The sequence below is a fragment of the Schistosoma mansoni genome, assembly GCF_000237925.1.
Source record: "Schistosoma mansoni, WGS project CABG00000000 data, supercontig 0013, strain Puerto Rico, whole genome shotgun sequence".
Taxonomy (NCBI): Eukaryota; Metazoa; Platyhelminthes; class Trematoda; order Strigeidida; family Schistosomatidae; genus Schistosoma; species Schistosoma mansoni.
In genome coordinates, this window is record NW_017386025.1 from 2,498,546 (window position 1) to 2,524,879 (window position 26,334).

The 26,334-nt window shown below is 36.8% G+C and overlaps 2 protein-coding genes across 2 annotated transcripts; one reads left to right on the forward strand and one right to left on the reverse strand.

Annotated features, from left to right (window-relative positions):
* Positions 1–132: 132 nt before the first annotated feature.
* Positions 133–7,553, forward strand: Smp_097730 (srf homolog, putative; the record flags this gene model as incomplete). Its single annotated transcript, XM_018790897.1, has 2 exons — positions 133–167; positions 6,188–7,553. The coding sequence occupies exon 2, from the start codon at positions 6,195–6,197 to the stop codon at positions 7,551–7,553; it is 1,359 nt and encodes a 452-aa protein (XP_018645911.1). The 5' UTR covers positions 133–167; positions 6,188–6,194.
* Positions 7,554–13,505: 5,952 nt separating this feature from the next.
* Positions 13,506–24,023, reverse strand: Smp_097740 (hypothetical protein; the record flags this gene model as incomplete). The annotated part of the gene is made up of 2 exons (XM_018790899.1): positions 13,506–13,668; positions 23,857–24,023. The coding sequence occupies 2 exons, from the start codon at positions 24,021–24,023 to the stop codon at positions 13,506–13,508; spliced, it is 330 nt and encodes a 109-aa protein (XP_018645912.1).
* Between the last annotated feature and the right edge of the window lie 2,311 nt (positions 24,024–26,334).

Genomic DNA, 26,334 nt, shown 5'->3' on the forward strand with positions numbered 1-26,334 from the left:
AGAATAAAGCATAGAAACATCTTGAGTAGTTCACGACTTTTAGCAGTTTAGCAACGAGAGATAGCTTTCCAACATTACTGGAATATATGATCACAGCAACAAATGTACTTGTTCGTCTCGTAGATATTGGACATTGGATTGAAGAGCATGTTTTGAGTGTTGCGGAGGTTTGTGATTTACGTTTTTGGGTTCGCATTGTGTTTATCGTTTAAATATGTCGATTAAAAACGATATTCTTAACACTGATTGCAGTGCCTATATGACAGGTTCCCCCTATTAAGATACGAACTCGTTTCCAAAGTGCCTAAATATGGTCAAGCTAACATTATTTGCATTAAAATCTCAGCCTTAAACATATCTTTGTCTTTTTGGCAGTATTCCTGTGTAAAATTTTTGGAATTTTAATAATTCCCTCTTTAATCATGAGGTGATCTTACGGGATTTCACTACTGACTTAGACTTCTTAATGGGAGCTACTTTCCAGTGTTTGAGCAACGAGGACAAATGTGTATATTTTTTATTTCTCATAGGCTTAATAACTCGTCACAATCGTACGATCTTAAGAACTACAAATTCTGTGTGTGTGAACGACTTGGTACTTCACATCGTATCAAGGATATGCGCTTCTGATTTTCGTACATTTCAGTATGAAAAGTAAAATTTAAGTTAGCAAAATAAATTTTAAGACATAATCAATGCACCCTATAAACAACGTCTGACAAGAACTTCCATTAAGCTATTAGGTGACACTGTTTACACATTAGGGAAGTTTTCAGCGACCCCGTGGGTAAGCGCTTTGCATTTTCGTAGTTACATCAAACACTCCAGTTCTTCTGTCCCAAACATAACCAAGCGTTGATGTAGAGCATTAATGTATATGTAAAAAACAAGCATGGAATATCTAATCCAATTTTGTTAACAGCATCATTAATCGATTTATCTTTCCTTTCTATCACTTGACTGTCAGCCAATCAGCTATAACGTAGGACCAGGCATATATATTCATCGGTCCAAGTTGCCACACCATTAACACACGATGAACACCAAATTCATAGAAGTAGTTACTTCAGTGGTAGTAATATATAAAGGGGATTTCATATAAAGATATGATACTGTGAGAAAGAATTAGTTCGTAGAAAGAAAGGTATAAGGCAATTTTAATTTCACGGTTTAAGGAAGACGAATAGTGTATACACCTTCGTCATTGTGACCGGTTCTGAGCCATGCCTCCAACCATTGGTTACGATAGTCACGCGGATCCCAACCAAGTAGTCTAAATCTACCAACATGGCTCAGACTAGTAGTTAGTGACTTCAAGGACTGGTGCCACGTTCTGGTTTGGCCACCGCTAACTCTCTTCCAACCATCACCAATACTAGTCAGCATAGCGCGTCGTGGTAATCGGTGTTCAGACATACGTAACATGTGGCTTGACCATCTTAGTCGTTGAAGATTTATGACCTCGTCAACTGATTTACCATCATTCCCTAATACCCTGAATTTAACCTCACTATTACTTACCTGTTGATCCTAGCAGATGCGAGCAATATTTCTAAGGCATCTATGGTCAAATACTAGTAACTTACGAGTATCTCCTGCTCTTAATGGCCACATTTCTCAGGCGTAAAGTAGAAGCAAACTGCTGCAGAGTATACTCGTCCCTTAATTGATAGGCGGATATCTCGTCTTCGCCATAGGTGACGTAAGTTGGCAAAAGCCAAACGAGCTTTTTGAATCAGTGGAGAGATTTCGTCAGACACCAACCTACTAGGTCTGAACAGACCTTCAAGATAGGCGAAGTTGTCGACGCGTTTGACTACTGTACTCCCTATCCTTAGTTCAGGTGTTGACACAGGTCAGTTCTGAAGCACCAGCTTGCATTTAGAGGGAGAGGAACGCATCCCAAACATCCTGGCATTGTTGCGCAGTACTATCAAAAGACTGCATTTTATCAGCAACTTTACCAAACAGGACTGTCATCTGCGTATTCTAAGTCGATGATTGGACCTCCTGGTAGGAGATCGATTACTGAAAATTCAGTCGATGAGAACGTTATTTCCAGCTCTAGGTCTATGATGGAATCGAACAAAAATAGGGATAGTGGTCAGCCTTGCCTGACATCATTTGAAGTCGCGAAATCAAATGACAGCCATAAGCTCTCACTCGACTGGTAGTGTTCGAGTAAAGAGCCTTCACAAAGTTTATGTACTACTGAGGTACACCTTTCAATGGCACACTGTCACATAGCCTCTCAGTCTACAGAGTCAAACGCTGCTTTTAAGTCAAGAAGAACTATCATTATCAGACGCCGATAAACATGTCTGTGCTCTAAAACCTGACGAATAGAGAATATGTGATCGATACGGCTACGACCAGGTCTGAAACCAGCCTGTTTTTCTCGTGTTTGCAGTTCATGAGTCTGTTAAGCGTCCGGTAATTATTGAGGTTAGTGTTTTAGATGCTATATTAGTCAAATTAATCCCTCTATGGTTATCACAGGATGATTTTGACCCTTATATATTGGGACAATCAGTGATTGTGACCAGTCAGATGGGATGACGTCCAGTTCTCAGATTTTAGCTAAAATCTTAGTCAAGCTAATCGCTAAAACTGGACCACCATCTTTAAAGATCTCTGGAGCCAATCCATCTGAACCAGCTGCTCTTCCTCGTTTCAGATTAGCTATAGCTTTTTAAACTTCGATCAGAGTCGGGAGGCTTACTTCAATGTTCTATTCAGACTGTTTGAGAATGGTGGGTAACTGTAGAGTAGCTGAAGGCCAGTTAAGCTGAGGATTCCCATACTAGGATGAAATGGCCGCCCAGTGCTTCTAGGTTTTCAATGGTGACCTAACATTCATCCATTCATGATATCAATTGAAACTTAACAATCTCCACAACCCTATACTGATAGATTAAAAATTGACTAGATAGTTGGTTTTAATTTACTACTATGTTAAAGTCGATTTAGAAGTATTAGCTTCCAAGTGGAAATAAGTTAACGGTTATAATCTCTTAGAAAATAGCTGATCATTTATTCAGTTGAGTTTCTTTTGTTGATCATATATCACGGAATATAACAGAATAAGTGTATAAACCAGTAAATTATCACATTTTCGTTAAAACTAGAAGTGAAATATTGCTCGCATCTACTGGGATCACCAGGTAAGTAATAGTGAGGTTAAATTCAGGGTATTAGGGAATGATGGTAGATCAGTCGATGTGGTTATTGGTTGGGCCACATGTTACGTATGTCTGAACACCGATTACCACGACGCGCTATGCTGACTAGTATTGGTGATGGTTGGAAGAGAGTTAGCGGTGGCCAAACCAGAACGTGGCACCAGTCCTTGAAGTCACTAACTACTAGTCTGAGCCATGTTGGTAGATTTAGACTACTTGGTTGGGATCCGCGTGACTATCGTAACCAATGGTTGGAGGCATGGCTCAGAACCGGTCACAGTGACGAAGGTGTATACACTATTCGTCTTCCTTAAACTATGAGATTAAAATTGCTTCATATGTCTTTCTTCCTGTACTATATCCTTATATATAACCTTTATTTGATATATGTTATAACTTTTGGCCGAGTGGATGTCTAGTTAATGTATAAATGTGATAAAACTGCCAATAAGAGAGCAGCGAATTATCGATTGGAACAGTGACACACGAAACCGTACGAACAGTCTAGAGTACCTATCGGTCCTGTTTCTGTCTAGCCCAGCCAGTTAAGTTCAGAACACCAATAACAGCCTCTGCGGTATGAATCATTATATTTCAAACATACTGAGTTTATATACCAAACAGACTGACCACATCGTACCGATAAAATAGAAAATAACATTTGTACAAGATTTAGCCAAATATGGCTGTGAATGTGGGAGGCAGTAATTAATAGACTAGGGATAACTCAAGAATGGTAAACCGTATAATAATAGTTTATAGTTCAAAATAAAGCTCATGATAAGAGGAACATAAATACAAATATCGGTTAAGTGCTCTGTCGCGAGACTGGTAGGTCCTGGGTTCGAATCTCGCGAGGCGGGACCGTGGATGCGCACTGCTAAGTATTCCCACAATAGGACGAAACAGCCGTCCAGTGCTTCCAGGTTTTCGCTGGTGGTCTAGCTTCAATTGACTCATGATTTTAACTATGAGTACGAATAGTTTAGTCATTTAGCAATTATACGGTAAAAATTATATGCATAATATTGGTCCATAAATGGATCCCAAAGCTACCATTCACTATTGTTATCGGGACATAACAATATATTACCACTACTAAATTAACTACTATGAGTTTGGTATTCAGCTTGCTGTGCTAATGAGGTATGACAACTTGGATCGATGTATATATGTCCCTGGTCCTACGTTGTAGCTCACTGGCTGACTGTTGTAAAAGCCAAAGCGTCGTGGGAATCTATAGGATGTTGTCGATGCCATCCTAAAATTAACCCGGCACTAAATTCTTCTTCCAACGCGCGACATTGTTGGCCAAATCTGGCCTCTCTAAGCTATATTCAACTGCTCTCTCTGGGTTTGATAATCCCTATTTCTTAAAGAGTGCCCACACTCAGTGGTTAAGTCTTGTAAGCGTAATGTACTTTGTAAATGATCATTCTTTTTCGAATTTAAAGCTAGTTTTATTGGCTCACATACGCATGCGCACATCGTTCGAACAGCCTACGTACTAAATACTATTTATTCTTACTTGACTTTGTGGTAAAGATTGCGTGATCATTGGTTTACTGAAACGTGGCTTAAAGTAAGGAGTGTTTGTGTTGAGCTGACATTTGGTGGTCCATAACATCTTAGGTGATCATTTTGGTTAACAACTTAGGGGTTCAGGACGTCGTTGGACAGATCAGTATACTATTCAATGGGTATTCTCTTATGTTCTTCATAGGCTGAGATGTGATTTCGAGAGAAGTGATTTATGTTTCGAATGTGTTCTTGCTTGAATCCTATATCAATATGATTTTGAATGTTTTTTGCCACATTTTTTTGTACTTGCCACTGAAGATTTTGATTTCAAAATTTTCACCATTCGTTAAAGTGTGACTCTGGCCTTTTCATAAGTATCTGCAATCGTTCATAAATGTTTTCTGCTAAACTGATGTTTATGATAGGTACCTGAGCCTATCATCAAGTTTTTATCTTCCAAGCCCCATTTCCCTTATGTGCACTTGTAGATTATACCTGCCAAATTACGTAGCTATCAGATAACACTTATAATACTGAGCAACTTTCTCCCTCTGAAAGTTAATTTTACTTTCTATGATTACTGAATTTACCGTCTTGTTGGTGGACAGGTAAATTTCTGCGGGATATTTTTCTCATAGTTTACAGTTATAAGGAGTATAGACAGAAACTGAATACGTGGAAGTTCGTATCATATTTCTTCCGAATTTTCGAAACCTCGTTTAATCGGACATTATGTAGGTGATGTTTAGGCTGTATGAAGTTGTGGAGTGTTTTCTTTCGTATTTAATGCAATGCATGCGTTTATATGGCTGTTGACATTGGCTGTCGAATCATCATATTCAAATTCTCAGTCGCACAAATCCACCATGTAAGCCATACGAAGCTAGGAAAATAACTGGATCTTTATTTTATACTGTTCGTTATGAAGATAAGAAACTTTAAATCCTCATCCAAGGTAATTCGTTGTCCAATTTAATGTGGTGCAAACAGCAAGAACCTAACTATACTTCAGAGTGCTGTTTCTAAGATTCCGTTGTGAATGCTATAAAGCTTTCAATGGTTAGAAAAAATTCTTGCTCATTCTATGATATAAAAACATATGACAAGCTGTCATGTATTAGCAAATATCTTGGCTTTTATTAAATTCTCATTGTTTTTATCGATCTCGCAGATATAATTCGAGTATGTCCGATTTTTCATAGGTTTGTCGACTCGAAGATTATTTAGAACAAAAATCCCAAAATTTCACAATATCTTTGGCAGAATCTCGAAATTATCAAGATTCGTACAAGCCAAATCTAGTAAGAGATTATCAAAAATTATCTATTTGAAATCTCATTTAACAACTAACCTTCCGAATATGTTATGAAATTTTTCCATCAGTTAACAATATAACCTGCTTACTTCCACATGTTATATATGGTCTAGATATTTATATAAACTTTCTTCTAAATCAGTATTCAGCTAATCTTTTTTTTTACTAGGAAAGGTATGGGAACTATGGAGAGTGTTGCTCATTCGGTTAATAATGGAATATATTTTACGGAGTCATCACCTCATGTTTATAAATTCATCACTGAATGCCCAGAAAATTTGTCAAACAGCGGAGATAACAGTTATAATTTTACTAGTGACAGTGAATTAGACTCACAATTGGGAAATAATAGCGTTCAGTTGATCAATATTTCTGAAGTTAATGACGATACATCGTTTACTGATATTCATCCACCTGGTAGTAAACGCAGATTATGCACCAACATTAATGGTATCACTGATATAATTACCCAACAACCTTCATTCACAGACGAACGTAATTCTTGTGAAAAACTTACAAAAGGAAAACAAAAGATACCTATTGAATTTATTTCTGATCGTACTAAGAGATACTCTACTTTTTCAAAACGTAAAACTGGACTTATGAAAAAGGCTGTGGAATTGGCTGAATTAACCGGTGCAGAAGTATTATTACTTGTTGCTTCAGAAACAAATCATGTTTATACGTTTGCAACACAAAGATTAAAAGGTATTATTGAATTGGAATGTGGTAAAAAGTTAATACAGACTTGTCTAAGTTCATCTGTGAATTCAAACAATTCATCGATAAGAAGTGATCAGCCAGATTTAAGCAGTTCGCAAGTTAATAAAAATGTAAATTGTCGGAGAATTTGCAAGAAGGAAGATGGTACAGTCATTGTTAACACTGATACATGTAGTAAAAAGGATTACTTTAGTGATTTAAAAAATATATCCAATAAAGACAGTAAAGTGAACTCAATGTTACAAAATGACACAGTTCCTACATTGTCAAATCAAAATCATGTTGATGAATTGGAGCATCGTATTGGTATCATCCCAAAAACAACCATAGATTCTGGTCAAAATGGTCGTACTGTATCGTTAAATAATGAAGCGTTTTGTAATAATATTTCTCAGGTAACTAACATTTCCAACTCATCTGAATGTAAAAAAGTGGTATATGTTCCAGTTAGTGTATCTCCTTCATCACAAAATGTTCTCTCATTAACTCCGTTATCCCCTAGCCTTCTTCTAACCGCACAAATGGCCACAAATCAATTACTTTTAGTTCCACAGTTAAATTCAATTCCTTATGTTACATCATCTTCAGGAAATGTATCAAATAGCTCACTAAACACACCAATGTCAAACTCGTATAATCCTTATTTAATGGGGTTTTTAAATGTCAGTACAAACAATGGTTCGTCAGAAATACTTACAAATTGTGTAACAAAAGAATCAAGTGACTTTCCCTCCCAAAGTTCTACTAATGAAAGCGTAACTAATCAAGTTATGAATAATTCATGTAAATATAACTTGAAACCTCCAGATTAAATCAATGCTTATTCGACCGACCCCTCTATTCCTCTTTGTTCTCTGGAAACAAAATGCTTTTCTTTAGTTCATAATTTATTTTACTCCCTCGATTTTGTTTATCTTTTCCAAATTATCTAGAGTATTAAATATTATTTTGAAAACAACTTAGTTGTTTTCTAAAGTTATTTAACAATTTTGTAACGAAGCTTTTACAATAATGTACTTAAATGTTACCATTTTTCCAATTATTTGAAAGTACTCAAATTTATAGCTTTTAGCACTTGGAAGCTTTGAAAATAGTTTTCGTTAAAAAGTGATAACAACTAATAAACTTCTGAGAGCACGTGTTTTCCAAGTTTGGAGTGTATTGATAGTACCTATCTTATCCGCTTCTCCATAAAGAGGGCCGCTTGTGGTTAGAGACTTTAGGTGATAAGGCTCAAAATTGTTCTCCGTAGCGCAGACGTATTCAGTCTTTGTCTTCCTTCAGATCGTAAGTTTCTTGGCTTTCTTATTCCACAAACCTATGTTTTCCCAAACATATCTTCTACGCCTTATTTCTTTTAATAATACTGTCAATATATATACTACTCTGGTATTTGGCTGTCATGTGTAGTGGCAAACTGAACATATTCACATAAGTGGCAGACCTTACGCTAGGTATGACTGGCTTTGAGCCATCATAGATTTCGAAAGTATTCTTACAATATTAGTTTTAGGAACCTTTTCGTGTCGTCGCCCTGAATGTATATCCAGCTAACATCTATATTCAGCAATAAGGTCAGTGTGCCTTAGATTATACCAGTTAATTAGAAAGGGGTTCTTGTTATTGTGATTAATCTCAAATAACCACACGAAGGTCTTCATTTACTGACTTCCAATATTTGGCAAAGTGACTAACTTACATTTTATGGTAAGCAGAGATGGATAGTGGCTAGCAGTGGAATCCAGGACGCGCGTCTCGTCCTACTTGGGACTCGTCAGCTGGATGTACCTGCATCTCAGAGTTGATGTTCACTCTAGGACTCGAACCCAGTACCGTTCGCTTCAAACGCCATCACGTTATCCACTCGGCCACTGAGTCCTGATAGCCACTTGCTTGTGCGATGGGGTGAAGTTTAAATTCATTTAGTGTTGTTTGTTTGAATCTTCCCATCGATGTGTTAGGACTGCAACTGATCAGTCTCTAATTGGCATATGTGCATACTGTGCGTATTGCCTCGATATAGCTTTAATTCACAAGCATGGTAAGCAGAGATGGATAGTAGCTAGCAGTGGAATCCAGGACGCTCGTTTTGTCCCTATTTGGGACTCGCCAGCTAGATGTACCTGCATCTCAGAGTTGGTATTCACTCTGGGACTCGGACCCAGTACCGTTCGCTTCAAACGCCATCGCGTTATCCAGGTACATCCAGCTGACGAGTCCCGAATAGGGGAAACGCGCGTCCTGGATTCCTTTGCTAGCCACTATCAATCTTTGCTCATAAAGCTTATAACTTCAGGCAATATCGAGGCAGTCCGCACAGGATGCACATATGCCAACAAGAGACTGGTCAATTGCAGTCCTGAATAACCATGGGAAGATACGAGTAAACAACATCAAGTTAACATATTCTCTTATATTTAATCTTCCTCAAGGTCACTGATTATGATTGAATTATCTCAACTAGATAAATACTGGACATCGGATACAATCTCAGCGTTACTCACAATACTCTACTTTTCTTACTACGGGTCCCAGTAATCTTTTCTTCTTTCTCTTCCATCCTTTCATCAGTCAACAATGTTTCAAATTTATGTGATTTCAGTAAACGACTTTTAAAACAGTATTATACCGTACATACACAACATAACTGGTGTTTAGATGTACTGCCAACCATTAGTTAAAGGTATCATCAGGTTTGTACGATCAGTTGTTTGAACGTATATGAAGTGTAGTCGAAAAGTAAGATGGGACTCTTAAATTATTGGTGGGAAGTGTGACATACAGAGTCAGAAGGGGTTTTTGTGGAGATTTAGTGTTTTCATAGTTGAAAGCGTGAGTCAATTAAAGGTAGACCACCAGCGAAAACCTGGAAGCACTGGACGGCCGTTTCGTCCTATTGTGGGACTCCTTAACAGTGCGCACCCACGACCTCGCCTCGCGAGATTCGAACTCAGGACCTACCAGTCTCGCGACAGAGCACTTAACCGATAAACCACTGAGCCGGCATCTGATGGTGTTCATGTCTAACTTCAACCAATTTACGAAGTTGAGCAACCGTTCACCAATTGTCTTCAGTGAGTTTCTATCTCACAACAGAGGTGGTTTGAACTCAACTGGTCACGGTTAAATGCTCTGGCGCGAGACTGGTAGGCCCTGGGTTCGAATCTCGCGAGGCCAGGTCGTGAGTGCGCACTGTTGAGGAGTCCCACAATAGGACGAAACGGCCTTCCAGTGCTTCAAGGTTTTCCCTGGTGGTCTAGTTTCAATTGGCTCACGCTTTCAACTATGAACATACAGAGTCAGCAAAGTCTCCAATGTAACATTAACTTGAGGATTATATTGAATGAAAACCATGTTTTATCGCCAAATCAATCGTTATGAAATCTAAACGACTATAGTTGGAATGTCTTGTATTCATCGCAAACAATAAATATCTTTTGTTCGTTGTGACGTTGGTGGAAATATCTGAGGGGTCACGAGAAAGTACTAAACAGCTGTCAACTGCTTCATGGTGTTCAATTATTCTTCATGATGATATCAGTTATCTGTGAAAGTCGCAAAATATTCTCTCCTTTTGTTTGACTATTATGTCGAATCCTGATATTTGAAGGTTTAAAACGGGCTATGATATGATCTATTCTATTGAGTAAAGCCATAAATGCAACCGCCACACGATACTTGGTTGCTGCCACACGAAGATGGCGGGTTGTAGGGAAAATCAATATCTGGAGTGGTACAACTCCTTATATGTACTAACCAAAACATGACATTCAAGCATATAGAAGTTTACAAACTAGACGCGATGATGACTATTTAGAAAAAAAGGACTTAAGGGTGATATTTACGTAACACTTGTTGAAATTTCCGACTCTTAAAAAAATTTAAGGGAATAACTATACTTATTTAAAAATATCTGATTGGTTAACCTGTACATCATAATATGTGCTCATGTTATTAAGAGTACACCGTTGTCTCCCATATTAGTTGTTTAATTGACTGTAAATAAGGTATTATTGTAACTTGATTAGTTTAATTACATAAAGCATAAATGGTTTCGATTGCATGTCGGAAATAACATCTTCCCATTTAAATTTTTTCGTCATAAAAATATCCTATCAGACGCTTTGATTGTTTAATAGTACAAAATTATGACTTACGGAAGAAAAGCCACATCTGTTCTAATCAGGCGCCGTACAATACTGATTGGTAATGTATATTGAGATGCAAAGTATAATCAGTTTCCATAATGATCGCGTGAATAAGGGACTCAATTTTTACAGTTATGTAGATTGGTTTTTTTTTATTATCCTAACAATATAAAACTGGCAAAAATGATATCATTTCTGTCTAAATCGAAAGGCTATGACATGTCATCCGTAGAATAAATCAATAACCATTTATTGGCTATGATAATAAGTTTCTCGTCGATAGAGACAAATATTTAATTATTATATCTCAAAACTACTGACCTTAAAAGCTCACAAAGATAAATTATTGCAACATGTCACCCAATTAAGGGATTTAGTTTGTTAGATATTTGAGCAGATGTTTGAAAATATTGATAATTTACTATGGTTACCCAATGTAAGTGATACATTTGATGAACGCTAGACGTTTAGTCTAATATAACTGAATTGATGACAGTTTAAACCTTCGTAAATGAAAAAAATATAAGAAAAATCAGGGGCAATTTATAAATAACCTATTTGTACAAATAGCAATCTCTAATAAAATAGAGAGATTTGTATCATTTAAGGAAGTAATAGTAACTCAAATATTTGAATTCCGCATATAACGGTCTGCAGTTAAATTTTATCATTGTTAAATAGGATATATATATATATATATATATAATTTCATTATTTTGAAGATTGTGAAAAGTTACGTGAGTCTCAGTCCAGTCGCGGTCATTTCCTAATATGCAGTTCTTTGTAATAATCAGCTTATTACAGGAAATAACCGTTAGTTTTTAATAAGACGATTTAAACTAACCGATAACTAATACCTTGAATTTAAGATATCAAACGCTGCAGTGAGAAAAATTAATAATAGTGCAGGCGACTATCGTGAATGAATGTTGTGAAGTGTCCATTTGTCTAATTATTGTATTACACGTGTTATATCCCAGTGAAGACATAAGAACGGGTAACTACAAGGACCTATTAATAGACTATAATTCTATATATATATTCTTATTGTTTAACTATTGAATAATTAAATTGTGTATATTTATATTCATCTTATTATAAGCTTCATTTTGACCCATGGATTATTATTATTACTATACGATTTACTGTCCCTAAATTATATTCAGTTTATTGATTACTGTCTCTCACGTTCACAGTTACATTTGGTTTGATCTTGTACAAATATTATTTTCTATTTTATGGTGTTGATGTAGTCTGTCTGTCTGGTATATAAACCAAATATGCTTGAAATCAATGATTCGCATAGCAGAAGCTGTAATTGGTGTTCTGCACTCAATTGGAAGGGCTAGGCGGACAAGGGACCAATAAGGACGCTAGACTGCTCACACCGGTCGAAGTCATTGGTTAGCACAGTACTAAGGTTGGAAAAGTTGTATTTTGATTGGTGGATAATTCACGTGATAAAAACTGAGCATAAGATCACAACAAATTGGCAACAGTTTTTCTTTTAAAAAAAACTCATAACAACATGCCTAAGCGAATATAAGCAAAGGCACATGATAATTTACGTGTTTCTTATTATTAACTGATAAATGAATCACTGGTAAAGAGTATGGTGAATATTTCACATGCTTATGAATAATTTATGAGAACAAAAACTTTTCGTTTCATACTGCAGGATAAATGTATGTCTTATAGTCGCAGTTTATCATCATCACATATTACAATAAGTCAAGTGTAAGCACTGTTAAAAAGACTACTCTGATGTAATTAATATTTGTTAAATAACTGATCATCACAGACTTACCAGTATTAGAAGTAGTAATATCAACATCTACTAGATAGTTACTTATAAATGAAAATGTGAAATTTCAGACATGCTATTAGAATAATAGAGATAATCTATACTGTCAAATTATTACCATTTGCTTACAGATATAGGTCAACTGATTACGATACGCATGTTGTCAAAATCGTGTCAATCTAATGTTCGATAACAAGTGCAATGATAGATTATAATAACCTCATTGGTAGTTTTACAAATTCTCAAGTAGTATCATGGTGTATGCTACTTATGTCGACAGACATAAGTAGAAGCGGAAACATTGGCAGTAAAAGGCTAAGAAGATCAAGTTGAAGAGAATGGAAAGGGATAGCGAATGGGAAGAATCATATAGAATGTGAAGGATAAATGATGGAAACTCGCAAATGAAGTATTCAATGTATGGTTCTCATATTTTGTCAAGAAATTCTGTGGTAAAATACATTGGTTGTCGTCACCTATGTTCTCCTTCACAACTATATTAATAAGCACGAAATTGTCTCAGTAAATTGCATGCTTGTTCGATCTTTGCTACCTATATCCAAATTCGATGCCTTAGCACTGTTTAACTTCGTGCAGTTTTATACAGGCCAGACAAATCTGCTAAAATATCAAATTATTTTTTTGGTGGCCTTTTCTTTGTCTTCCAATTACCGTATGATTAAAATGACAGGTTATTTTCCATGTTATGCCGCTTTGATAATGGTCAATCTATATACACAGATGAAATAAGGAGGCTGATGTTTCGATAATTGACAAGCAGTTTTAGGAACTATAATGCATATCGGTTTAGATTATAAACTTTTTTCGACTGTCCACATTTTTTTGTAAGCATCAAACTTAAAAACAATCGAATAATCTCCAATCGCACCCTCCACTATTTCATTTAAATTTGGACGATTATATTCTTTTAACGAGTCAGATGTATTCAACATGAAAGATGAGAGTTCGGATAAACTTTCGTTATTGATTGAAATATAACAGGAATTGGAATTATAGGGTAGAATTTTTACAATAGATATTGGTACTACTATAGCCAAAATCAAACCGAAATTCAATTGTTGGTTATGTACGTTCCATGAGAAAAAATGCATCCAGGAAACCATCAATCAAATCAATTTGATCAAGAGTGGCGAAGAACTATTGCAGATTATCTTAATCCAGCTAAAGTCCACAAAATCCATCCAAGGACGTTATGTAACATTTGGGTTTCGCGTAGTTCCCCGCACCTCGTTCATATCAATATACACATTGTTTACCAGGAACACACTACTTTCAAAACCATTGCTTAAAGCGGCTAAATTATTCTTGCTCATAATTACCAGAAAACTTGAGTCCACCAATTATTCTCTCACTTTATATCCCCCTCTTAAAACAACAATAATCAGTAACTTCATCTCTAAAACCATGGGCTTCACTTGATGAAAGATTTTTTTAAGACATTGAAAAAATAAAAAGATATCGGCAAAATGTTAGTTGAGACTTGCGTTTATCGTTTCTAGTAAGATTTTGGCGTCGTTACCAAAAATTGAGTGGTGTTGCAAGCGCCTTAGCACGTTAAATACGAATGATATTCAGTTGACTGAAAGTAAATTCTTAAGGGTTTGAAATTGCTAATGTATACTCTTCTACTTCTTACCCTTGTCAACCAACACCAAAGTCAGAGTTTTCAATATAAATGTCAAGATAGTTCTACTGTATGGGGCGGAAACTTGGAGAACTACGAAAGCCATCATCTAGAGGATACAAGTCTTTATTAAGTTGTCTACGCAAAGTACTTCGGACCCATTGGCCAAACACTATCAGCAACAGCCTACTATGGGAGAGAATAAACCAGATTCCAGCGGAAGTAGCGCTGGAAGTGGATAGGACACACATTGAGGAAAGCACCCAAATGCATCACAAGGCAACCCCCCTTGGAATCCTCGAGACCAAAGAACACATTACGTCAAGAAATGGAGACAAGCATAAGAATGAACAAAAATTGGATAAAACTAGAAAGGAAGTCCCATGACAAAGTGGGTTGTAGAATGCTGGTCGGCGGCCTATTTTCCACTGGGAGTAACAAGCGTAAGTAAACATAGGTAAAATCTTTACCCCTCAACCAGTTAGGAACGTAGTTCCAAACGTCCATCGGAGTACATTTTTGCATGAATAAGATCCGTCAGTCCCAAATTACGATTCTTATTAACACTTCTGTCATTTCAAACAACAAATCTAAGAATATTTTCAGAGATATGCTTGTTAGTATTGCGTTTTCAACTGAAGAGTTTGTCAGACAGCTAACAGAATATCAAAATGAGACTTCCTGTTATTTCATTATTGGTGATAGCAATCATAATGATTTTTACACTAAATACAAGTAGGGATCATCAACACGAAATGCTTCACCAAATATCATATACCTAATAACTTAGGCAGGCTAGTGGATGTAGATACAAGTCCCTTATTCATGTTTGGCTGGTTGAAGGATTGTTTACGGTTACCAAATGGTTGACGAATCATAAATTTGAGTTTCTGCGTAACGTTAGCAAGACAAGCCGATTGTTTCGTGGTTTAACGAAAGACGACACTAGTAACACTCACACTTTATTATTTTCTAGAGCTGCAGCCTCTATATTTTCTGAAGGTATCTCAAACCAGATGCCGAATAATCTCATAATGAATAGTTACATATTGTCCAATATCACCTGTATTTAGTCTGTTTTATAAATGATTGAAAAATGTTTAGTAGATTTCACTTTTATTAACTCTAAAACGCTTAAAAAATGGGTCGTTTTGAAAGTTAAAAGTCATACACGGCATTCTTTATAACACGTATTCCCAAAAACAACTTTTGTGTTGTGCTGCTAAGCTAAATTAACTTTGTTTCACTGATTATCAATGTCCGCAATAATAAAAACCAAACTCTTAAATTATTGATTAGATGAGGGAGTAAAATTAATAGACAGATTTGGTGTAGTTGTTATTATTAAATTCTATATGGTAATCACTTATTTTAACATTGTTATGACTATAAAAAATAGGCCGTATGCCAATTCATTATGATTTTATGTCCGGCTTTTTATCACGTGAACTATCCACCAATCAAAATACAACTTTTCCAACCTTAGTACTGTGCTAACCAATGACTTCGACCGGTGTGAGCAGTCTAGCGTCCTTATTGGTCCCTTGTCCGCCTAGCCCTTCCAATTGAGTGCAGAACACCAATTACAGCTTCTGCTATGCGAATCATTGATTTCAAGCATATTTGGTTTATATACCAGACAGACAGACTACATCAACACCATAAAATAGAAAATAATATTTGTACAAGATCAAACCAAATGTAACTGTGAACGTGAGAGACAGTAATCAATAAACTGAATATAATTTAGGGACAGTAAATCGTATAGTAATAATAATAATCCATGGGTCAAAATGAAGCTTATAATAAGATGAATATAAATATACACAATTTAATTATTCAATAGTTAAACAATAAGAATATATATATAGAATTATAGTCTATTAATAGGTCCTTGTAGTTACCCGTTCTTATGTCTTCACTGGGATATAACAAACATATAGAAGATTGAACTCATAACAATAAATTTCTCGTTTACTAATGAACAGGAGAAGACAAAACTGGATTAAATTTCAGTTTCGCTGCAAATTTCGTCAATTATGTATATATTAATTGTATTAACAATCCCCTGGCAACATTCCTTAGATAATAATAAAATTTCTTACTTTACACTCTATAATAAATCGCTTTCTCACTAAAAGCTTTGAGCTAGAATTATCAAAAGCATACATTTATACATGCCGATGAGATAGCTTGAGACATGCATGACTTACTGAAAATGCCGTAGCTAGTGGTCAACGTTAATATGATTAATGCTTAACTCATTTCACTGTAGTTTAGTGAGTTCGAACGATTTTTTTTCGTATTTTCACCATATAATCGAAAATTTCACATATCGATTATTTTCATCTAAATTTCGTTTATTTTGAGCTTTCTATGGTGCATTTATTGATTACAGCCCTTACATTAGACCAAATCTTCTTCAAATATTACATCCTACTGAACACATAATTTTCAAGTAATTAATGTGTCATTACTGCACTTTGAAGTAGAAAAAAAATATCGTACGACAGTACTTTACATTTATTTACAATACTGTTTTTTATTAATTTTGTGGTATGCTAGATAAAGCTGTCTTTGATCTATAATAAAAAGAGTCATCATATTGGCTCAATTGTCTGAGTAAAAAAAAAACAAGTTAATAAGCAGATTTCGAGCAGACAGAAAAATTTAAATTTTTACCCTCCTTGCATTATCATCATTGATAATTTTACAGTCATCAAAAAACACCGACTTAACAAATTACGTTGTGATCTCACAATGTTATTTTACAAATACTTACACTTTTATTCTTAGTTGCATAGTTGCCAAACAAACAAAAAAAGATGAAAGCGAGGAACTGAAAGCCGTTTGATCAATGTATACAATAAATCATAAATAAATAAAAAAGGGAGATAAAAGACAAGTAGATTTATATACAAATAGAAACGATGCAAAATCAATAATGTACAATTGTCAACAGAATATTTCCATTAAAATTTTATGTAAAAACGTTTCATTATAAGTGTGCACAATATTCAAAATAAAAAAACATTCTGAAAATTGTGTTTTCAGTTTCGCCATTTTTTTCATACCAAATCAGGAATAGACATTTATAACTTTTTTTGTCCTAACAACCAATGATACAAACATAAAACCCAACATGTAAGCGAATTGACAATAAATATATGATGTACCTTCCCAACCATAGATAAATTCGATTAATGTCTGCACTTTTGCAAATGAGACTAAACAATTCCAACTGTGAAAAGTAAAGTTAAAAATCAAGTATGCAATAGATTATAATAATAATTATTGTTATTAATAGTATTGGTTAACTTACTTACTTACGCCTGTTACCCTCAATGGAGCATAGGTCGCCGACCAGAATTCTCCAACCCACTCTGTCCTGGGCCTTCTTTTCTAGTTCTTTCCAGTTCTTGTTCATTCTTCTCATGTCTGTCCCCATTTCTCGGCGTAATGTGTTCTTTGGTCTTCCTCTTCTCCTTCGACCTTCAGGATTCCATGTGAGGGCTTGTCTTGTGACACAATTAGGTGATTTCCTCAAGGTGTGCCCAATCCACTTCCAGCGCTTCTTCCTGATTTCTTACTCTGCTGGAATCTGGTTTGTTGTCTCCCACAGTAACTTGTTGCTGATAGTGTCTGGCCATCGGATCCGCAGAATCTTGCATAGACAGCTGTTAATAAACACTTGTATCTTCTGGATAATGGCTTCTGTAGTTCTCCGCGTCTCCGCCCCATACAGTAGAACTGTCTTCACATTTGTATTGAAAATTCTAACCTTGGTGTTGGTTGACAATTGTTTTGAGCTCCAAATGTTTTTCAGTTGTAAGTATGCTGCTCTTACTTTGCCGATCCGCGCCCTCACATCTGCATCTGATCCACTGTGTTCATCAATGATGCTGCCCAGATATGTAAAGGTTTCCACATCCTCCAAAGCTTCTCCGTCAAGTGTAATTTGATTGGTGCATATTGTATTGTATCGGAGAGTGTTGCTTTTCCCTTTGTTTATATTGAGACCTACTGCTGCTGAGGCTGCTGCTACACTGGTCGTTTTCTCCTGCATTTGTTGTTGCGTTTGTGATAGAAGAGCCAGATCATCCGCGAAGTCTAAATCGTCAAGCTGCATCCTTCCTGTCCACTGTATCCCGTGATTTACTCCAGATGTTGACATTATTGGTTAAGCGTCATTATTGATCTCCCCTATACATGATGGATTCACTTCGCATTCATCCCTCCTTATCACGTCTTACTAATTTTTCACACAATTTAGTCTTCCATTAAACATTTGATCGAATTGCAATTGCACTATAATATTTCTCTCACTCTAACTGACCCTTATTTACTCGGATCACGGATCTTAAATGTTCAAGTTCACTTTCTATATGAGTCATATTAACATTAACAATTTTATTCTATTTTGTTTGACATTCCTAAATACATTTAACTTTGGACAGTGAGGAAGAAATGGAAAAGAAATATACAACATACAATTTATAATATGTAAGATACTCACCTAATCCACTGATTTCAACTAAGATCAGATGAAAGACCAGAGGCAGCATTAATTAGCATAAACATTCCGTCGTTCTCATAACAACCTAATTTCACACTTCAAATACAACAGAAATGGATAAGACGAGATATTAAAACAGTGTACATGTTTTCGAATCATTTTAAGTCATATTTTTACTTCGGAAAGCCAGATAGATTTCACAAATAGTGTGTTGGTCATTAAACTGTTGGATGACTATCTTTTCGTACCCGTGTCTAACTTCAGTTTAGCTTTCACGTATTCCATACTTAGTTTCGTAACAGACCATCGGCACATAACGTTAGAACGTTAAATCAAGAAAACGAAACAAGAGGTGTAATGAGGATAAGTTTATTTCACACATTCAGTTGTAAACAGACAGTTATTTAAGCGAAGGAAGAGCAAAAGTAGCGTAAAGCTGGCAAGTAGCCAAATCATCCTATTTAAGGTGATTCATTGTATATATAAAGTTCAGCCACTAGATAGGCAACAAACCAGGTAACAGAAAAAGTTGGACGTACATACACAGACAAGTATGTAGAAGAAACGCTCAGGTTTAGCGCGTGAATATTTGATAAGATTAAATATGAGTATTCAGAATAACCGAAAAGATTGGAATAACAATTTCACTGAGAAACTAGGATAAATCATGTACATGTCATAATGGAGAAACGGGTACAATCTGGATATATTAACATACAATTTGTTCGTCTGATTACATTAGAAATTGACATATAACGAGAATGTTAGGATGTGATGTTCTAGTAGTTTCAGCACTTAACTTTCAACTAGTTGGTCACAGTTTTGCCTTATGTTCTTCGATTTAGGGGCTGTGTTGCATCGTTAGTTTTTAAGTAAAGTGACTTAAAGCTGAGTGTACAAACCTGTACCTGTTAAAGAAGTTAAATTTACTAAATTACAATAAACTTGATACTAACTAGGACAGATTAATAGTGAGTATGAAATAAGTAAAGTTCAACATCAATATTTTTGAAGTATAATCTTCTGGCAAAATAATGGTGTAAATAGGAATACAAACATTTAGGGTTACTAGTTATAAGTTCTACTAACACCTTACCCCATTATTTTATTCGGGATAGTTTTGAAAAAGTTGTGAAATTTGATTAGACGTGTTTATTATAATATAATATTATACAGGATGTTCGATGCTGTGTAAAAAATAGAGTTCCCTAGCTTTTCTATTATTAAATAGGCTACTCGTTCTTTGTTGTTTATTCATATGACCGCTCTTAATATCCTCCATTTTAGCATTATTCACCGGTATATAATGCTGAAGCTCAAAAATCCAAATGAACCAGCTTTTGATATCATATCATAATACTAGTTGTACAGAGGAATAACTCTATAATGCCCCCAAACGACCTAGTACGATCGCAAGTGGAGAGAGTCAGCTTTCCCTCTCGAAATGCTCTCACATGACCACGCGTATATAGCCTCTGCCAAAGACGTCCCACTCACTGCCTTCTCGTGGCATTACTGTTGTTTACGAAATTGAGAGGACCAAGAACGAATGTCCGGTGCTTTCACCGGGTTGGTGGACACGGAAAGTCCACCTAGGCGGTTGGGAAAACCTGATTCTAAACCAGTAGTGCACATAGGCTCCAGAATACTAAAGGAACAAATGGCGTATGAACCAATCGTTGGTCAACGGCTACCATGGGACTGCATCTCCTTACTATCATTATCATTTTTTATGTAATACGTCACTTATCTTTCTCTATTCCCACTTAATGTACTTCCATTTTTCAACTTATACAGCAGCTCTTCCATGGTGGAAACTCTGTTCTATCTAAACGATCTCCAGTCACTGTCTGGTCGGAAGTCAATGCTTCCACCGAATACGAATACTGAACCAGTCTTTCTGAAACCACGTACGCTGTCTGAAACTGGCTTCCTTCAACGTTCGCACACTAATGCAGATCGGACAACAGATAGGGCTAGTTATGTCTTTGGAAAGTTTTAATGTTGACGTGTGTTGTCTATCCGAGACCCTTATTCAAGACTCTAGTCAAGTACTACAAATTCGCTCTCCATCTGTCGCTTCGAAAAGCCTGTTTTACGTGCGTTTATCTGGGGACCCTGTGGCATCTTCATCTGGTCTTGCTGGCGTTGGTGTCGCACTAAGCGTTAGAGCTGAGACAGCACTAGTCGGTTGGATCCCCATTAACAGTCGGTTATGTGCTGTTAGATTAGAAAGCTCCATCAAAGTTAGAAATCGGAGTGAGAAACGATGTCTTTTTGTCATCTCCGCCTGTGCCCCGACAGATAGCAGCCCGGGTGCGATCAAGGATGGATTTTACCACCAGCTAACCGTTCCTCTTCAGAAAGTGCGTCCAACAGATATTGTAGTACTATCCGGAGACTTGAACGCACAGGTCGGGTGTCTAGGCACAGAAGAGAGTCGTTTAGTTGGCCGATGGGGACTTGTTGGTCGCAGGTTAGATAACAGGAACCGTCTACTGCAACTGTGCGCAAACCGCAACCTGTTTCTGGCTAGCACTAACTACCAGCGCAGTCATTGTCGATGTGCCACCTGACGTCCTTCTTCTGCATCTCAAACCGAGCTAGGTTCTAGACTAGCTACCATCCCACCGAAAAGTATAAGTAAGTAAAGTCGCTTGTGGCTTCGTGAAACGTCCCGCTTATATGCATTGGGTTTCTACAGGTTCCTTACAACTGATCGAGACCCATAGGTCTACTCCGGATGACCATAAGTTTGGCCATAAACGACGACTGTCATGTAGTGAAATTGGGTAAAGCTTACGTAAGGACCAAGAAGTCAGGTGGTCGGAGCGTGCTAATGAGTTAAAAGCAGCATCTGGTAATTGCAGGAAGCTCTTTCAACTCATCCAAGCCACTGGCAGCAAGAAGTCTGGTATGAATAAAACAATCTGCGAAGGTGATGGGATGCCAATCACTAACATCTATCGACGTCTTGGACGATGGGTGGAATTCTTTGAAGGGCAGTTCACCTGGCCGGCTGCTCCGACAACATCGATCAGACTGCCCTGCATTCCGTGGCCTGTGACGACTGATCAACCAAATGAGGCGGACGTCCGCAAGGAACTTCAACTCTTGAAATGCTACAAATCACCGGGCCCAGATGACCTACCTCCGGCTCTTTTTAAAGATGGTGGTCACTTTCTGGTTAAGGAACGGACCGATTTGTTTACAAAGGTTCAGGAGCTAGAGTGTGTTCCAAAATCATGGAACGAGTCGATAGTTGTCCCTATTTTCAAAAAGGGTTCACATCGTTCCTGTGACAACCATCGGGGGATAAGTTTACTTCCGATTGCGTCCAAACTATTGGCTTCTGCCATACATCGTAGATTGTTTAAAACACAAGAAAGATAAACTCGAGAGGAGCTGGCTGGTTTTCATCCTGGTTGAGGATGTATTGATTATATCTTTACCCTACGCCAAATGCTAGAACACCGTCATAATTATCACAAGCCAACAATCGTAGCGTATCTTGACATCAGGGCTGACTTCGATTGGTTGGACAGAACTGTTCCCTGGGACTGTCTATTGAAGAAGGATGTGCCTGAAAAGTTTATCAACATCCTAAAAGTCCTATATACAAACACCTTACACAGAATGAGGACATACAACCACCTCGCTACATTGTCCCATACCAATAATGGGGTTAGGCAGGTTGTCCAATCTCACCATTCCTCTTCAACATTCCCGTCGACAACATTCTGGAAACAGCTCTGATGGATGTAAGTAATGGCCGTGTGGATCTGTTTCCTGGAGAAAGACTTGTCGACCTTGAGTATGCGGATGATATTGTCTTACTGTGCGATGATACCCAAGTCATGCAATCCACACTTAATCAGGTGGCAATCAGTGTCCGTAGGTATGGTATGCGTTTTGCACATTCCAAGTGCAAAGTACTTTTATAAGACTGACAGGACTCTGATCCTGCACTCACCCTGGGTAATGAGCAAATAGAAGTATTCGAGAAGTTCGTGTATCTGGGTAGCTGCTGGTGGTGGCGTGAGTGTTGAGATTAATTCACATATAGTGAAAGCCAGAACGGTTTATTACAATTTAGGCTATCTTTGGCGCCTTCGTGATGTTAGCCTGGCTATAAAAGGTCGGATCTACAATGCGTCAATGAGAGAAATTTTGTTGTTTGTGAAACCCGACCTATCTGAGTTGAGGATGTTAGACAACTGTCTGTGTTTGATCATCGTTGTCTCCGAAGGATTGCTGACATACCGTGGCAACACCATGTTAGTAATGCAGAAGTTCGGCATCGTTTGTTAGGGTACAGTGACGATGATTCAACTGGTGTCATTATCTTAGAAACACCGACTACGGCGACTTGGACATGTTCTACGGATGTCGTTCCAAAGAATTCGTCATCGTGAATTATTTGCCGACGCTGAGACTGGTTGAAAAAGCAGAGAGATGGTCAGTGTTTGATATGGTGTCGTGGTATGGAAGAAAGCTGCACATGACTGGCTTCTGTTGGTCCTTTATGACTCCCTGGTTGGGGTCCAAGAGGTGATGCAACACAATGGCTTGAGACGTCATCAGACATGGCTCAGTATAGAAGCCGGTGGCGAGATCCGGCTGTAACCTTCCCTTACTTTCTTCATAAAAGGTGGTTGTAACTTCCCTAACTGGAAGAATTCTTTCCGGTTGTGCCCTTTTGTTTCTCTATTTACTATTATTTTTCCACTACCATACACCGATTTGTGGTCATCATTGTTCTTTTTTCTTCTATACGCACTTTACACTCTTTATCTCTTCCCATTCTCATTGTTATTGTGTGGCGCATATGTATCTGGTGCCCCCTTGTACCAATTTTTATGTGTTCAAATAGTAAATAAATAAATAGAAACAACTCTATAATTCAAAACCATACCCAAAGCCTGTAGTGAGTACTAAACTCAAGACAGATCTCCAACTAAATTTAAAGAGCTATAAGTTGCTAAAAAATTTATTATCTTACCTGAACGAGGTCGTTTTAGAATCATAGATATCAAAATTCGGAGACGATTTGTACTCATGAAAAACTTCCTCCAAAAAACCAACACGATTTTGTTCAACAGTTTCTATCATACTGTGCAAACTTAAGATGTCAACGTTTTTTTTGGAAAAATCTATCAAAGGTATCATTAGAACAACAGCCACTTTTAATTTGACTACATCCACGTTTGAATATTGTTTTGCTGCTAAAATCAAAGGATTTGTACAACCAGGAACTAATTTTGCTGAATCTGCATACCATTTGATGTAGTCCCATCCAGCTAGATTTTTGTTAGAATAAAAGTGAAAGGCAGTTTCAATATTAAAGTGCTAAGGAATAATAAATTAGAAATTATACAGTTGATAATAGCTAGGTTAATAAAAAAAGTGTTAGACAAACCTTCAAGATGCCAGCCATAAGAGGAAAAAGACAATCCTGATTGATCAAAAAATGTGAGCTAAAATATGTGGCCTTACATATTATTATGTTAGATAGAATGAGTTGGTACTAGTGCAACTAATACGCACCTTGATATTCCCTCCAGTTGGTGTATATGAACTGAAATATCCACAAAATACAATACCAGAAGGAAATATATGTTTAGTGACCCCTAGTAAATCAACTTCAATCACAAGAAACTGAGTTCGATAAGACCGTCGATGTATAAAAAATCTTTTATCTGGACAGTTGCATTAGTCCTAACAAGCTAATGTACAGCAAATTCACACCGGTAAAATAAGCTGGGCTGTCAATCTCCACATTACGACCAATATACCACCAATAATCCATAAACAGATCTATCATGGGAGTAATATACTTCCCATGAGAAAGATGATGTTGGGTAAAATATAAAGATGGCAGGCATTTGATCATCATTTTCAGAGCTCTGACAACATATTACGATTATTTTATTATTATTTATTTGAACACATAAATATTAGTACAAAGGGGCACCAAATACATATGCGCCACACAAATCTTATTTGATTTGTGTGGGGGCTGTGATACTGTCCCGGTGCCCAAACCGAAGCAGGTGGTTTTCTTAGAGGGCCACACCCGGAGATTGACCGAAAGATCTGATCCACAAGGCAGTGGAGCATCGTGAGGAGATGCAATCCCATGGTAGCCGGTCACTAACAATTGTTTCGTACGCCATTTGTTCCTTCAGGATACTGGAGCCTATGTGCACTACTGGTTTAGAATCAGGGTTTTCCAACTCCCCTAGGTGGACTCGCCGTGTCCACCAACCCGGTTAAAGCGCCGGACATTCAATTTTCATCTTCTCAATTTCGTAAACAACACCCTCGCCAAGAGAAGGCAGTGAGTGGGACTTCTCTGGCAGAGGCTATATACGCGTGGCCATATGAGAGTATTTCGAGAGGGAGAGTGGACTCTCCCCACTCTCGGCCGTACCAGGGCATTTGGGGGCACATATTACGATAACATAGAATTAAAGATTTCGGAACCAGAAAAGTATATCTAGTTTATTGATACATAAATGGACCAAATATGATATATGGTATGCATTAAACTAGCTCGAACCTTAATTAATGATACTTCTAGATATACAAAAACGTTTTGGTGTAGCTATAATGCTTTAACAGTGTTACAAACCAGAACCGTTTAGTTCAATCGATGGAAATTCCTGGACTAGTAAAAGAAGTTTGAAATAAAGGAGACTAGCAAGATTACTTTTTTTAATCACTAACCCTACGTATCATCGTGTTCCGTTTCTAACTTGTTCTAGTAGAATATTCTTCTCAATTAGGTTGTAGTGTAATATACCTAGTGATTTGAAACAACACTTATTTTAAAGTAATACTGAAACTTACCATTATTTTTTAAAGTTATATCTATTAAGATAAGGCTACAGATCATAAAAACCAAATTTTACTATTAAGATTTCTAGAGGCTAACTCCAGTTATTATATCAAGCATATTTAGTGCAAAGCAGTGCTTTAACATGTGTATAATGAATAAAAATTAGACGCAATATTTAATATGGGTTTTAAAATTCGATTCAAAAGTTATTTGACAATGTAGTATTTTAATTAAGAATTGTGCGATTGAAATGGGATATATAATCGAGTAATAACTGTGGATTTTGCAAACTGAAGTAGATAGGGTGACATTTAAAATCATGACTTTGAAGTTACCAGTCAAATTCCGAAATTTGTTAGTGTTTGAGTTGATGGATACACCGTGGCATATATCTAAATAAAACATTTTGCTTAGATGGTGTAAAGCCCATGTCAGTCAGTCAGTACGTACGTACATCAGTTCGAGTTGCCATACCACATTAGCACAGAGATGCAGTTGTCGATTCAAATTCCATAGTGGTAGAAGTAGTAAGAGTATAAGAAGTAATCCGAAAGATTAGGGTTTGAAGATGTTATTGAAGGAGTATAATCCAACGAAATGAATTTAAAAAAGAGAAAAAGGAAAAGGACATGAAGAATT